At 39.8% G+C, this 13,603-nt stretch overlaps 1 protein-coding gene across 1 annotated transcript in view; it reads right to left on the bottom strand.

Moving 5' to 3' along the window:
- Window positions 1-12,822, bottom strand: part of PRDM2 (PR/SET domain 2) — a 49,188-nt gene extending 36,366 nt beyond the window's left edge. The window contains exons 1-2 of the mRNA XM_056508056.1: window positions 12,756-12,822; window positions 6,099-6,168 (exon numbers count right to left, since the gene is read on the bottom strand). Of these exons, the coding sequence (XP_056364031.1) occupies window positions 6,099-6,107 (9 nt within the window). The 5' untranslated portion in view covers window positions 6,108-6,168; window positions 12,756-12,822. The remainder of the gene's footprint in view (window positions 1-6,098; window positions 6,169-12,755) is intronic.
- Between the last annotated feature and the right edge of the window lie 781 nt (window positions 12,823-13,603).

Below are 13,603 nucleotides of genomic sequence, written 5' to 3'. Positions count from 1 at the left end.
ATAAGTTTTAAGGTATTTTTATCTTAAAGTTTGATAGGCAATATAAATCTAATAAATAATTTACTGTCCAGTAAGTGATTAGTTCCATTTTATGGAGCCTCCAAGGTTCAATACTATTCTTATACTATTATCCACAGCATTACTACTCACACTTGTCATAATACAACCTGCTCCCCTATTACCCACTTACAATTAACAAAACACTATTTCTGATAGAAATGACCAGAATTTCAAAGTTACAAGAATGAAAAGTTTCCCAAAAAAATCCGTTCATATTCTGAAAGAACTGTGCTTGGTGAAAACTAAGCCTTTATTGAACCACATGCCCTAAAATAACTCCCTGCCTTCTGACATGGAACTCTAATAATTCTGCTCTGGAACAAACACTGGTGGTAATGGCAGGAACAACTTGAGCTCTGAACCCATTTTTAGAAAGAGGTTAAACTGAGAAATTTCTCAAAATAAACTTTATTTTTTGGAAATTACTCTGGCTTTTACCTATAACCTAAAACAGAGAAACAATAGTAGTTTTTGCATGCTTAATAAACTACTGAGTAATACTCAGAATACTTTCCAGTGAGTACTTTTGAAATACACTGAAAGGTTACTGGAAATATATTTTAAAATGCATCTCAATATGCCACTCTATTTCATGTTTTCTTTCTCTAAAACAAAACAGATAAAGCTTCTCAGCCCTTGCTCCTGAGCACCCAGTCTTTGTCAGGGTGCTGCTAGGGCAATCATTCACTACAACTGAAAACCCAATTTGCTGAGCGGAGTTAAAAGAACAAGTCTTCTGCCAGTTTTAATTGCAACAATGACGAAAATTATAAAACTGGAGTCAGAGCAAGGTTATTCTAGTGCTGCCTTCATAAGCCTTAACAGCTGCACAGAGAGCTCCCAGAGAGCTATTTGTAGGGGAGAAAGACCCCAAATTGGAAATCATGGAAGGGAGAGAATGCCAGAAATCTCTTCCCATCCAAAAGTGCAGACACCAGGGATAAATACTTGTTCATTAGTTAGAATAGCTGAAAAGCTATTCAAAGCAGAGCAAAGCTTTATTCTGCTCTTCTGACAACCCAAAAGGAAAACTATTGATGAAAGCAGCCTGATTTTCAGACATCTGTTTGCCTTGAACTGACAGGCAAGAAGCCATGTCTCAGCTGAAAAAGGAACATGATTCTTAGCATATCAAAGAAACCTAAACTTCTTCCCAGTACATTACCCCAGGATTTCATCCTGGGAGAAATAAGCCAGTGGTTTCTACCAATTTATATACAAAAATAGAAGAGGATGGTGACAGCTCTCAGAACAGTGCACTTCCAGTTTCAAGCTACAAGCAGGATGGGTTTTTGGCTGGGTCTCATTTGGGGTTTCTTTGGAGTGATGCCTGCAAAGGCTGACCTGGAACAGAGACTAGACAGAGCAAAAGGGATAAAACGGGTATTTATTGAAAGGATCCACCTTGGACAGTGCAAGAGCCCTGCTGGGGCTACACCCAAATCAAATCCAAGAGGATCCCAGTCATGAGTTTTTACACTTTTGTAAGTTTTGGTTCATCTGCAGATTGGGGTCAATTGTCCAACCACAGCCCCAGGTTATAAAATCTCAGCCCCCTCCTTGCCCCCCTCCTTTAGCCATTGTTTCTGCTTTTTGGGCTACAGTTGTCCTTGATTCTCTAGCTGGGAAGGGACTGTTCTGTCTAACTACTTTGTAAAGAGAACTTACTAACACTTATCATGAAGCTTCAGAATTACACACCAAGCAGCAGAGAATATAAAAAATATAAAAGTCAAAACCCAAGGCATCAGGAAAGTGTTGGTTTTGCTTTGGTGTTAAACAGTAAACAATTAAAAATCTCAAATCTCAACCCTGGAAATAAATTTTACTGATCAAAACAGACTCACCTGATTCAGACAGAAGTGTACAGCACTGTGATATATCTTTGATTTTCCTGGTATATTCTTTAACAGTCACACCTTTTAACTGTAAATATCCCCAAACTGTTCTACCATTTAAGAAGAGTATTTGTATGGAGTAGTATATAACCAGAATTTTATCTACATAAATCAGAGATTAGCAGGACATTCAGAGAACACAACACTCATCCAGCCCCTGTCATATTAATGGATTTCACAAGTACCAGAAAATTGGATATGGCCTTTACACAACAATACATTTCACACCTCAAAAGAATGGTAATAAGCAACCAAATTCAAAACAGTAAAATAAACAATTTAGTTCAGTCAAATCAGTGCAATCTCTTTTTATTTGCAATTTAGATGTAGCTACTTGAAACGCTTTCCAGATCACTTGTCCCCAAGCAATGTCTGTCTACCAAAAAGAAATACTGTATTTCAATAATTTTCCTACCAGGACTTATAATCACATTTAAATTTATTTTTCTGTTTACAAAATTCACCTCTTGATAAGGGTAGTGCACCTCTGCATGTCCTACAGACAACTTTTGCATTTATCTGAAGCCTTAACAAAGTATTTTTCACCACTTCCAAGGCTGCCATTTTGAATACAAAAACATCTAAAGCTCATTTCACTTTTAAGCTTCGTACTCTGAAGTCCATCAGAAAATTACATTCTAGCATTCAAATCAGCTAGTATGAAGTGACTTTAGAACAATGCCACAGGATCATCTGAGGGCTGAACTGGTGCCTTAACTGAAACAATCTTTCCCTGTCTGCATCAAATGCAGAGTCCAGACACTCTGACAGCACCTTCTACTGCACTAAGCAGCTTTTCACACCACTTTCAATATAATTGTACTCAGGAGCCAACCACAGATTAGTCTATAATGTTACAAACAGTATTTAAGCAGAGTAGAAAAGGCACCTGCAACACGATATTTACAGGTGATAAAAGATCAGAGTGAAAAGGAAAGAAACCATCCTGAACAGGGCAATGAATGACAGGCAGTTAGTGTCATGTCAGGGTGGAAAGAGGATTAGGATAAATGAGAAGAGAAAGGAAAGGATGCCACTGGAGAGGGAGGTAGTTGAGGAAGGGTAGTTCAGCTAGCCCAGGAAAGCACACAGGTCTCTCCTTGCCCAGGCACCTCACCTGGCTACCCCTCTTTGCCATGATTTCACACAATTTGTGCTTGAAAATTAATGATGTACTGGAAATACTTGAAATACTCATTGAAAAATGCAGAAGGAATTGGGGGAGGAAGTTTCAGTACAAGTGCAGTGCCCTTTGTTCCTGTATTCCTCTGCACCTTTTAAGTAACTGCCCATGCTGTGTACCCAGCAGAACCCAAATTCCTCCTGCTCTGTCTTACTGCAGTCTGAGATAATGCTACCAATCAAACCCCATGTTTGCTTGGGGTTATTAAAATAAATTATTCAGCTATTCTGATGAACTAATTTACATATTAGAGGAAGATCTCCTTTAAAAAGAGGACATATACTTTTAAAACAGGACACATGCCTATCCTGAGACAGCAATCTTCCAAGAAATCCAAAAATATGAACTCAAACTACAAATGGGGTTTTTTAAATCCTTCTTCTTACAACAAGAAAGCCATATCAAAGAATTTAAGAAAAGGTTTTCCTTCACTACTTCAAGATTTCTGTGGGATACACCACAAAAATAACAGTCCTTTTATATAAACCAAATCAACACCAGCCCAGTTAGTTTCATGGTCACCAAAGTCACACCAAAAGCAGAGACAAGCAGAATGAAAGAAATATCAGAACAAACCACTTGAAAGCTGATTGGCATCAGGCAAAAACATTTCTCATACAGACCTGGCACTACAACTTGTCAACAGTGAATGAAATGACAAAGGCACTGCAAGAAAAAAACACCACAGGGTTGATGCTAAATAAGCACTTAATATGAATGGTCAGTGAACAAATAAAAGCCATATGGGCTCCACAAGCTTTGGAAACCAAAGGTGAAAGCCAGAAACACCAAGGAGGAGCCTAGGCTGCTGAGGAAGGCTCATCTCACCCTTTAACTGTAAGATGACACATGGCATAAATGAGATCAGCAGTCTCCTTAAGAAAAATGAGGACTTTTGATATAGCACAGAAATCTGATTCTAGAAACAAATCATGGTTGTTACAGATAGGTAATGTGACTGACTGGCTCAAAGAAACCCCAAGTTTCTTTTCCTTTTTCCATTGTCCTCACTCACATCAACAGATGCTATTATGACTCATCCAAAAATCAAATTTGACTTAAGAGAGGCATGAGTGGATCATCAGAATGGAAAGTGATGGTTAATTGCTTGAGCCAAATGACTTACAGAAAAAGAAGAAAAGGATTTGTTATAGATAGGTGATGTGATGGATTGGCTCTTGTAATTAATGGATGATTATTGTGTGTATGTTAAGAGAAGTTTTATTGATGTGTAGTTATGTTATTGTGGTTTGTTTTTTAGATGTCCTCTGCTCTCCCCATAGAAAATTTGACTGACAGATTTTGGGAGGGGCCAGGGTTGGCTGATGCAACACCAGGGGTATAAAAGGCAGAGCAGCCATTTTGAGACAAGCACATGGCACGAGTCTCTTTCCTTATTCAGTCCTTTGTTGGATTTGTTAAGGTTTAATAAACCTTGGAAATTTTAAAAGTGAGCATCATTTCTCACAAGGTGTAGGAACACAACAGACAGGACAGGAGGGGACATGGACACACACATGGAAGGAAGCAGTCAATAGTAACAATTACAGATTAGGATCTGCACTTTCCAGAGTTTTAGCAGAATCCAAAGCATTGGAATGACTAACAAGGATTATTCCTCAAGCAGACAGAGCAATAGGCTGCTGGCCTCATGCCACTGAGTGCATCAAAACAAATCTTACAGGTGAAGAAATTCAATTCTCTATAGAAATCTCAAAGTTGCAGTTAACCCTGCTCCCCAAAACAGACTATTAATGCTTTTAAGTGTGCTACTGCAAATGTCATTTCTATTTTATATATGTATAATTCATGTTTGTCTATAGATGTAATACAATCTATGTCTATAGATATAATACAGATATAATAATGTTTTTTCACAATACATATTTCAGCATTCTGATAGAGATTATATTTTGCTTTTTACCTTTTTAATATGCACAAATATATTGAAGACTTTTTACTATAAATCATGAGGAAAAAAGCAACAGTAAACATCCCACCAACCCATTCCATGCTATAATTATTTATGCATATACCTCTATGACTTCACAGAAAACACACTGCAGCAAATGCTAACTGTACTCAGGCCTGCTGCTGATCAAACAAGGATGATAAAAGCACACACAGACATTGATGTATACAAAGCATTTTATACAACTGTGTATGGTGGGTGTTTCTGACTCATAAAGCTTCTGTTTCAGCAAAGTAAAAATGGCTTTCCTGCAGTGTGATGTCCTGTGGTCACATCCCCATGCCAAAGTGGCTTGGTAAGATCAGCCAGAGAGAGAAGGATTTGTGAGAAAAATTTGAGGCAACATGTACTTTTTCTAGATCTCTAAGAAACCCAATTGTGTGTGACAGACCAAGTGATGGACAATTCCTACTGGGATAAACACATGCAGAATAAAATGCTGCACAGTTGGTGCTGACTAGAACAACACCCTCCATCAGGATACTCATGACTCCACACAGAAAGTGCTGCTCCACAAAGAAGTGTGATTTCCACTTGGTTCTAGGAGGAACACTTCAGATTTCACAAGTGTGGCATTTCCCAATCAATCAATCTGGAGCAGATTGTTTACTGCATATTTGAAATAGGAATGTGATTACAAAAGGATTTAAAAAAATTAAAGTCTTCCATTTTCACACCACTTTTATAAGGAAGTGAATTATTACGTCCAGCTTCAGGAGGAAACAGAATTTTCTGGAGCAGCATTCTTAGAAGAGGTGCCAGGAGTAATAACTTACACTCAAGTAAGGGCTGCTAAAGGGAATTCACAAAAACCTTGAATCCATGAAATAACAAACATCTCACAAGCATACACACTGTAGGATAGATAATTATGAAATTTAATGAGGCCAAAGATTTTAAAGAACATTTTTAATGGATGATTTACTTTTCTTATTAATAATTAACTGTTCTAAGCATTTTGATAAAGTCTTACAATTCTACTCACCTGATTCATTTTGAATTCCTGTTGTGTTCTGAAAAGATACAACAAAGAAACTCCTTTGATTACATGAACCCTAAAAAGAAAAACAGACAATTGTAATATGTACCTATGAACAATTTACATTGAGCTGAAAGTACTCACAGAGCTGTAGTTTCTTTTCCTAAATTGTCTGTAGAAAAGGAACATTTTGCTTTAGAAAAAATCTGCTCCAAGCTACATTTTGTTATTACAGGTCAAATGTGTCTGAATAATCTCAATATGAATACCTTGCATTAATCTTTTCTCTACTTTAAATGGTGATGTAACAGATGTGCTCAGGTAAAATTGTTCCATTTGCTTTTTCAAGTAAGTTAGTTTGGTCAAGATTGAGTACTTTAAAGAACTTTAGAAGTCAGATCTCTCTAGAATTTTTTATCAAAGCATTATTGAAGGCCTTACGTGGTTTTCAAATTTTAAAAATGGATGTATTGAGTCCCTACTCTTCTATATTGAAAACAGGAAAATATTTATTGAATTGAGCTATACTGAGGTATTTTATTACACTAATGCATTTTACATTCCTTTCTAATAAAAGCCTGAGATTTCAAAAGGCATCTGACAAAAATACCAAGTTCAAATTTGGAAACTCCCAACTTGAGGGAAAACTAACCAGAATGATGCCATATCTAAGGCTCTAGATCAACTCACTTCCTTTCTTTGTTATTGTACACAAAACAGCCTTTTTTAAAATTAGGCCAAAAAAACTTTTAGTCCCATTGTCATATAGAATTTTCAATAAATTAAAGTCCCACATTTTTGAAAGTTTACTGGTCTCTCATCACTTAAAGCACTTTATTCAAGTCCTGCTATTTCTTCCCTGTCTTTAGTTTGCCAACTGTAACAATGATCAACTGAATTTTTTTACTAAGTACTCTGCATAAATATTAACACTTAATTTAAAATAAGTTCAGGCAAAATCAACTCCAAATAAATTTCACATAATCCCTCACAGATTTGCACTGAAAGAATTCTTAATTCAAAAGTGACAGCACTGCCAAGCATCATTCAAATGTTACACTGCTTAAGAAATCCATAAGAAAAGGAAAAATGTCCTTGGAAATTATATTTCTGTTGTAACAGCTCTTCCAGGATTAACTCTTTTGTCTCAGTGTCTCCATACTACGTGAGCATTTAAACAAAGAGCTGAAACATCTGTATTTCAGTTGCAGTTTTGCAACGGATTCTGAGGGATTTAAGTTTGCCAGCAAAGACTAGTTATGGGATAAGGAGCTCCATCTGAACAGCTTGTACACATCCAAAGAAAAGCAGTCCTTTTGGAATGCAGGATTACTAACTTCCTCACTTATTTCAGTATTGGAGTCAGTATAAACATCTGTACTTAAGCTGAGGCCTGAAGCTGAGGGAAAACCCAGCAATCCTGTTCATTGTTCATTGTGACAAAACCCATGTAACATTATAAAACAATGGTTTTTTATAAAATCATTTGTGTAGCAGGAGAGACACCAAATAATTTCCTAGCATGAAACCAAACTTACTTTTAGTATCAAATGTCTCATTTTTCTATACTGTTGGAATATTTTTATACAATTACTCACATAAAGTTAAGAAAAGCCAGAATATCTCATGTACACAGGAGCACAGCCTGAGGAGCACCAGGCTGTGGCTGGCATGAGTTTATGTTGTGATATAAACATGAGTTTATGTTATTACTGTCCCCACCTGCCTTTTTCTACCTTTTCTCCTCCCTTTTACCAAAGATCATCATTCCCTCCATGCCACAGGCTCAGCTGTTCACATGATCACTTTTGATCACAAATCTAGATTTGAAAAGCAGACAAAATCTATACTAATTCAAAAATACTTTGCTTAGAATTAATTGTTAACAAAGAATTTTCAAAACAAAAATAATAATATTTTTAAAACTCTGTAAATATTTGATTCAACTTTTATACAACTGCTTGTATCCAAACCTCTCAATGGTATTTCTTAGGAGATGACAACACATCTTAATAAACTGATGAAGTTAAACATTCACACAACACAGTTTAAGCAGATTCCTAAAAGACTGTCCTACTCTATATTCTTTCAACCACCAATTACCAGTGGAATCACTTGAGAATAAAACAGAATTAGGTGAGAAATTAAATTTGTAGTAAACCAAAAGCTTTAACAAGTATTTTTAAAGCTATTAATTTAAAATACACTCTTCATATTAAAATTTTATACCTGCAGTTCTGCATTTTTTTCCCCTCTTCCACATTACTTATTTTGTTAGCACTGAAAACTACATGGAAAGCAAGATTAATTGCACTGGAAAATAAATAAAATTAATACTGTACAGAGTCTTATGTGCAGCCCTAATTTTCTTTCTAGCTGAAATGAAATGTTGTAAGAACAGAATTTCTATAACAGTAAACTTGGGGTTGAACTTTGGTACACAAAATTCAACAAACTCAAGAAAATATGAAACAAATTCTACAACTGCTGCCCAAACATTAGATGCCAGCACAATCAGTGAGTACCTACAAGGTCTTTACTCTCATCACTGCAAGCAGGAACAAGCCCTGACCCCAGACACTAATAAATTCCCAGGTACCTGCAGTCAGGTCCTGTGTAGGATTTCCCAGAAAAGCCCCAGAGAAAACCATGCTGCTCTGATGTGTCACCAGGGCAATCTGTCATCTATTAAAGGAGCAATGATGGCCCCATAAAATCAGTTTTAATTTAGCAATAGTCCAGAACTGCATTTGAAGAAGTCAAAGCTCAGCAGCTCCATCAAATACAGGTAACAAGTATTTTCATCCAACCTTTCCTCCAAACTCAACACAACCTAACCTATTCAAGACCTGGATATTGTTAATAACATTCACCACAGTGAACTGCAGCCATTCACTGACAGTCCTAAGGAAAGAACAATAAAGGTTCTATCCCAAAAGCACACACACCAGCAGGCTGAATTTTCAAAATTAACTCTCAGAAAACACTGCCAAGTCATATTGATTTTAAACTACTACATACTGCTCTATCTCATAAGTACAAAAATACTACACACTTACTCAAGACATTAAAGCATCTGGGAAACAAAAGGAGATCTCCTGCATCATCTTATCTTAGAGTTACAGAAAAATTCCTTTTCATGAAAGGCTCAGTTTTAGCCAACAAATTCTATTTATTCATACAATATACAAGGCATTTGTATTTAAGGGAACATTGTGGTCTCTAAAACAAAATGCTTAAAGCAAAAAGTATTTTGGCATTATTTCTGAATCTGTGCTTCATACCTTTAAACATTCCCTTAGACAACCTATAACTTGTTAGGAATAAAGTCAGCAAACAAAAGCAAGTAATTTTATTCAAAACCAGCACTGCAGATCATCCGTTTCCAACTCAGTCAGATGGAAACAGACTAAGCATTCCGAGGTTTTACTATCTTCTGATTTTATAAGCCAGATTTATAATTTCTGTATGTAAATCCCAGAATCAAAAGGCATTTTGAAAGAGAATGCTGCTTCCAATTCAGAGAAAGGAAAAGCCAGGCATGAGAGTATCAATCCTATTTTGGAAGCTGAAAATGGGACATGCATTACGTCACTGCTCCAGTAAAAACCTGTTCATTAGAGAACCAGGAGCAACTTGCAATTCTCCACAGCCTGTTTTCCTAATGACCAGGGTTCAGGCTGGGATACTGCACAGCTCTTGGCTTTGGTTCACTTTCTAGCTGCAGCACATGACCATTCTTTAAACATCAGGACATCTACATGTTTTCAATTCAACACTGAAATACTCTCGCCCACCAATTTCCATGCATTAGGTGAAGTTTGCCAATTTAAGAACATAAAGTTCATGTTAACTCTAAAGTATGCATGTGATTGGGCATCCTGTTTCTATTGACAGACTTAATTGCAAAGAGGCTGTCTGAATAAAAACAGAGAAAAAATAGGCAGACTGTAATCTTCTGAACATTAAAATCTATTGCCTATTGTCCAGTAAGAAAAAAGGCTTTGCTTACTGCCACGTAACCAAATAAACTGTTACACCTCAGGTAACCAAGATAATAAGCCAAGAAATCACTAACACAACACAAACCCCAGGTTTATTAATTAAACAGCAACTAGTCAAGAGAAGTCAACAGAAAATAACAAGTCTCTAACAAGTGCAAATATGCAGACATACCACTCCAATCTTCAGCTATGAGTGCACTTTGACTCGAAAATGCAGTAAAACAAATGAAAATTTTCTCAGATAAGTACACTGCTGATTGGCTACTACATAAAAAAGCCAATTTCAGTCATTTCTTTTTACAACACAGGACTCATCCTCCCACTTTTGACTACAGCATGTTTTATACAGAGGTGGAGAAGAAATATTTTTCAGCTTTTTCTCAGTGAAGAAATAACACATTGGTAAAAGAAATCATATCATTTGGGGGGTTAAGTATCAGGATCACATCTGCCCTTTCCATGAGAACAAGTTCAACAGCAGAGATATTACAGAACTTTAAACAGGTTTGCCAAGGCAAGAATACATTACTGGTCATCCCTAAACCCCTCTGAATTTCTGTTTCCAACAGAGAGACCCAATAAGCAGCATCTCCCTTCTATACACTTTATATTACTTGTTTATCCCTAAGGATCAAGGCTTTTATGTGTAATAGTGAAAAGGAGACAGCACTACACTGCAGGATGGACTTCCAGAGCCATTTCAGCTCTTACAGAAAAAGACTTTCTGCTTTACTTCTCTTCCATTCCCAAACAAATTTTTAATAGTAAAAACTGGATGTGTTACACAAATGCACAGAAGTGCTTGAACATCCTTCCCCACCTTCCATGCTGAGCTGTTCTGTGGATTCTCATAAAACAGGCACCAGCTCAGGAATCTCCAAACACCAGACTTATCACAGCATTTCTAGCAGAGATACTGCATCCAAAGTGATGATTTGCCCTTCAATTAACATAACTAGGGTTTCACTGTAAGTGCCACTTATTTTTATGGCCTATGCTATGGACTGTGGAGGCACTGCTGTCCCAGCAAATCCTGGGAGCCACATCCTTGCAAACCAACAGGTACCTGCACATGGTTCTCACTGCTGTCTCTGCAAGCCCAAAAGTTCTTTTGTTTCCTTAAAGTCACTCCCTAATCTATCAGTGATGCAGATCTCCATCAGAAAAGTGCCAATGCTCTCACTGATTCCCCATTATGCTTTTCTGCAGTTGGAAGAGCTGGAAATCCCTGCACCAAGAAAAGCCCCAAATTCTTATCATACCCACCATTTTTACTGAAATGTTTTAAGTGTCAGAAGACAATACAAAATCATGGAATGGCCTGGGCTCGAAGAGACCTTAAATCTCATTCAGTCCCATCCCCTGCCATGGCCAGGAACACCTTCCACTATCCCAGGTTGCTCCAAGCCCTGTCCCACCTGGCCTTGGACACTTCCAGGGATGGGGAAGCCACAGCTTCTGTAAGAAACCCTGTGCCACAGCCTCACCACCCTCATGGGGAATAATTTCTTCAATGCAAACAATCCAAACTTCTCCTCTTTCAGCTTGAAACCATTACTTCTTGTAATCACTACAGTTCCTAGTGAGGAACATAATAATTACATGCCATGCTGCTGTACATCTCCAGTTACCCTCATCTATTTAGTATATTTGAACAAGCTGGAAAAGACTTTGCATCCAAATAAAATGCCCAAAGTCCAGAGCACAGGCTGGGAACAGCAAACTGGGGCAGCATGAGAAGCACAAGCAGCCCTGCTGTTCTCTAAAGCTGTCCACTGCTCACTCAAATGTGAAATAAGAAAAACAGTTCTCTTGCCACTCAATGATCATTTAGCAAGCACAGCCATACCACCTTCTATTCCTTCCTCAACAGTTGAAAACAACTTAAAGTTTCCTTTACTGCTTCAGAATGGAAATTTTGCAGCTTCATATGAATTTGAAACCACTGGAAACTTCACTGAATACTTCAGCCACCTGTCCATGAGATGGTTATCAGCAATGCTCCACAGGCTGCTCTGGCTTCAAATAAAAAATGCACTTAAGATACATTTCTTGAGCTGTTCTAAATGTCTTACATAAATATTTTTCATCTCATCTCAAACACTTTTCCCCCACAGTACCACTGTACCAGCACGAATTATTCTCCGACTTAGAGGAATAATTCACAGGTTGTTATTTCTAATGAGGGAACCAATTTTGGAGTTAATTCCTTCAAGCCCTCAGCTCGGCAGAACGTGACCCGCAGGAGCCTTGGGGCCTGCGAAGTGCCGCAACTTCTGAGGGCAGTCTGAACGAGCAGAGTTCTCTCAGTATCGGGCGGGCAGCGGCAGCAGCCAGCCCACACTTCCGAGGCAGCATTTTCCAGCTAAAAAAATTGAAAAAGCCGCCCAAGGGACGGAGCATCTTCCTCCAAGCGGCCTCTCTCGCCATCTTCCGCCCTGATTTTCCCTCCCCGGGGCGCTCGCACGCCCTGGCGGGCACAGGTCCCGCACCTGCCGCGCTGCCCTCCCGCCCCCAGCCGCCGCCTCCCCGCGGACCCGGGGCGGCTCCGCACCCGCAGCGGCCCCCGCGGGCCCCGCTGGGAGCGCCGCCGGCTCTGCCCCGCCCGCCCCGCCCGGCCCGGCCCGGCCGGCCCGCGGCTCCCGCCGCCCCCGCTCACCCGGGCCCGCGGCGGCGGAGCGGCCTCAGCGCCGGCACCGGCCGGGCGCCATCTTGGCTCCGGCCTCGGAAGTGACGTTGGGGGGAGGCCGCGGGCAGGGCCCGCCGCGGGACCCCCGGGGCGCCTTCCTGCCCCTCATCGTCCTCATCGGCTTCGTTATCCTCATCCCCAACAGCCCCTTCCTGCCCGTCATCATCCTCATCGGCTTCGTTATCCTCATCCCCAACAGCCCCTTCGTGCCCCTCATCGTCCTCATCGGCTTCGTTATCCTCATCCCCAACAGCCCCTTCCTGCCCCTCATCGTCCTCATCGGCTTCGTTATCCTCATCCCCAACAGCCCCTTCCTGCCCCTCATCGTCCTCATCGGCTTCGTTATCCTCATCCCCAACATCCCCTTCGTGCCCCTCATCGTCCTCATCGGCTTCGTTATCCTCATCCCCAACAGCCCCTTCCTGCCCCTCGTTATCCTCATCGGCTTCATCGGCTTCATCCCCAGCTCGCCTTCCTGCCCTTCATCCCTTGCAGCCCTCCATCACCTTCATCCACCACAGCCCCTTTTGCCTTCATCCTTTACGTTGCCTTCAGGCCCAACAGCCACAAGAGCCCTTTCATCACCTGCATTCCATTTGTTCTCTTCATTCATTCATTCATTTATTCATTCATTCCCTTTACCCCCTTCCTTCCCTTCATCACCTTCATTCCCATACCCGTTTCACCCCCATCATTGCCTTCATCCCCTACACTTCCATTCATCCTCTTCATCCCTTTTATCCCTTTATCCCCCACCCCTCTATTCCCTGAACCCCCTCAGATCACCCCACCTGCCCCATCCACCTCCATCCACCACC

Source organism: Oenanthe melanoleuca, chromosome 21 (assembly GCF_029582105.1).
Source record: "Oenanthe melanoleuca isolate GR-GAL-2019-014 chromosome 21, OMel1.0, whole genome shotgun sequence".
In the NCBI taxonomy this organism is placed as follows: Eukaryota; Metazoa; Chordata; class Aves; order Passeriformes; family Muscicapidae; genus Oenanthe; species Oenanthe melanoleuca.
Note: the sequence above shows the minus strand (reverse complement) of the source record. Positions and strands in the feature narration are given on the sequence as shown.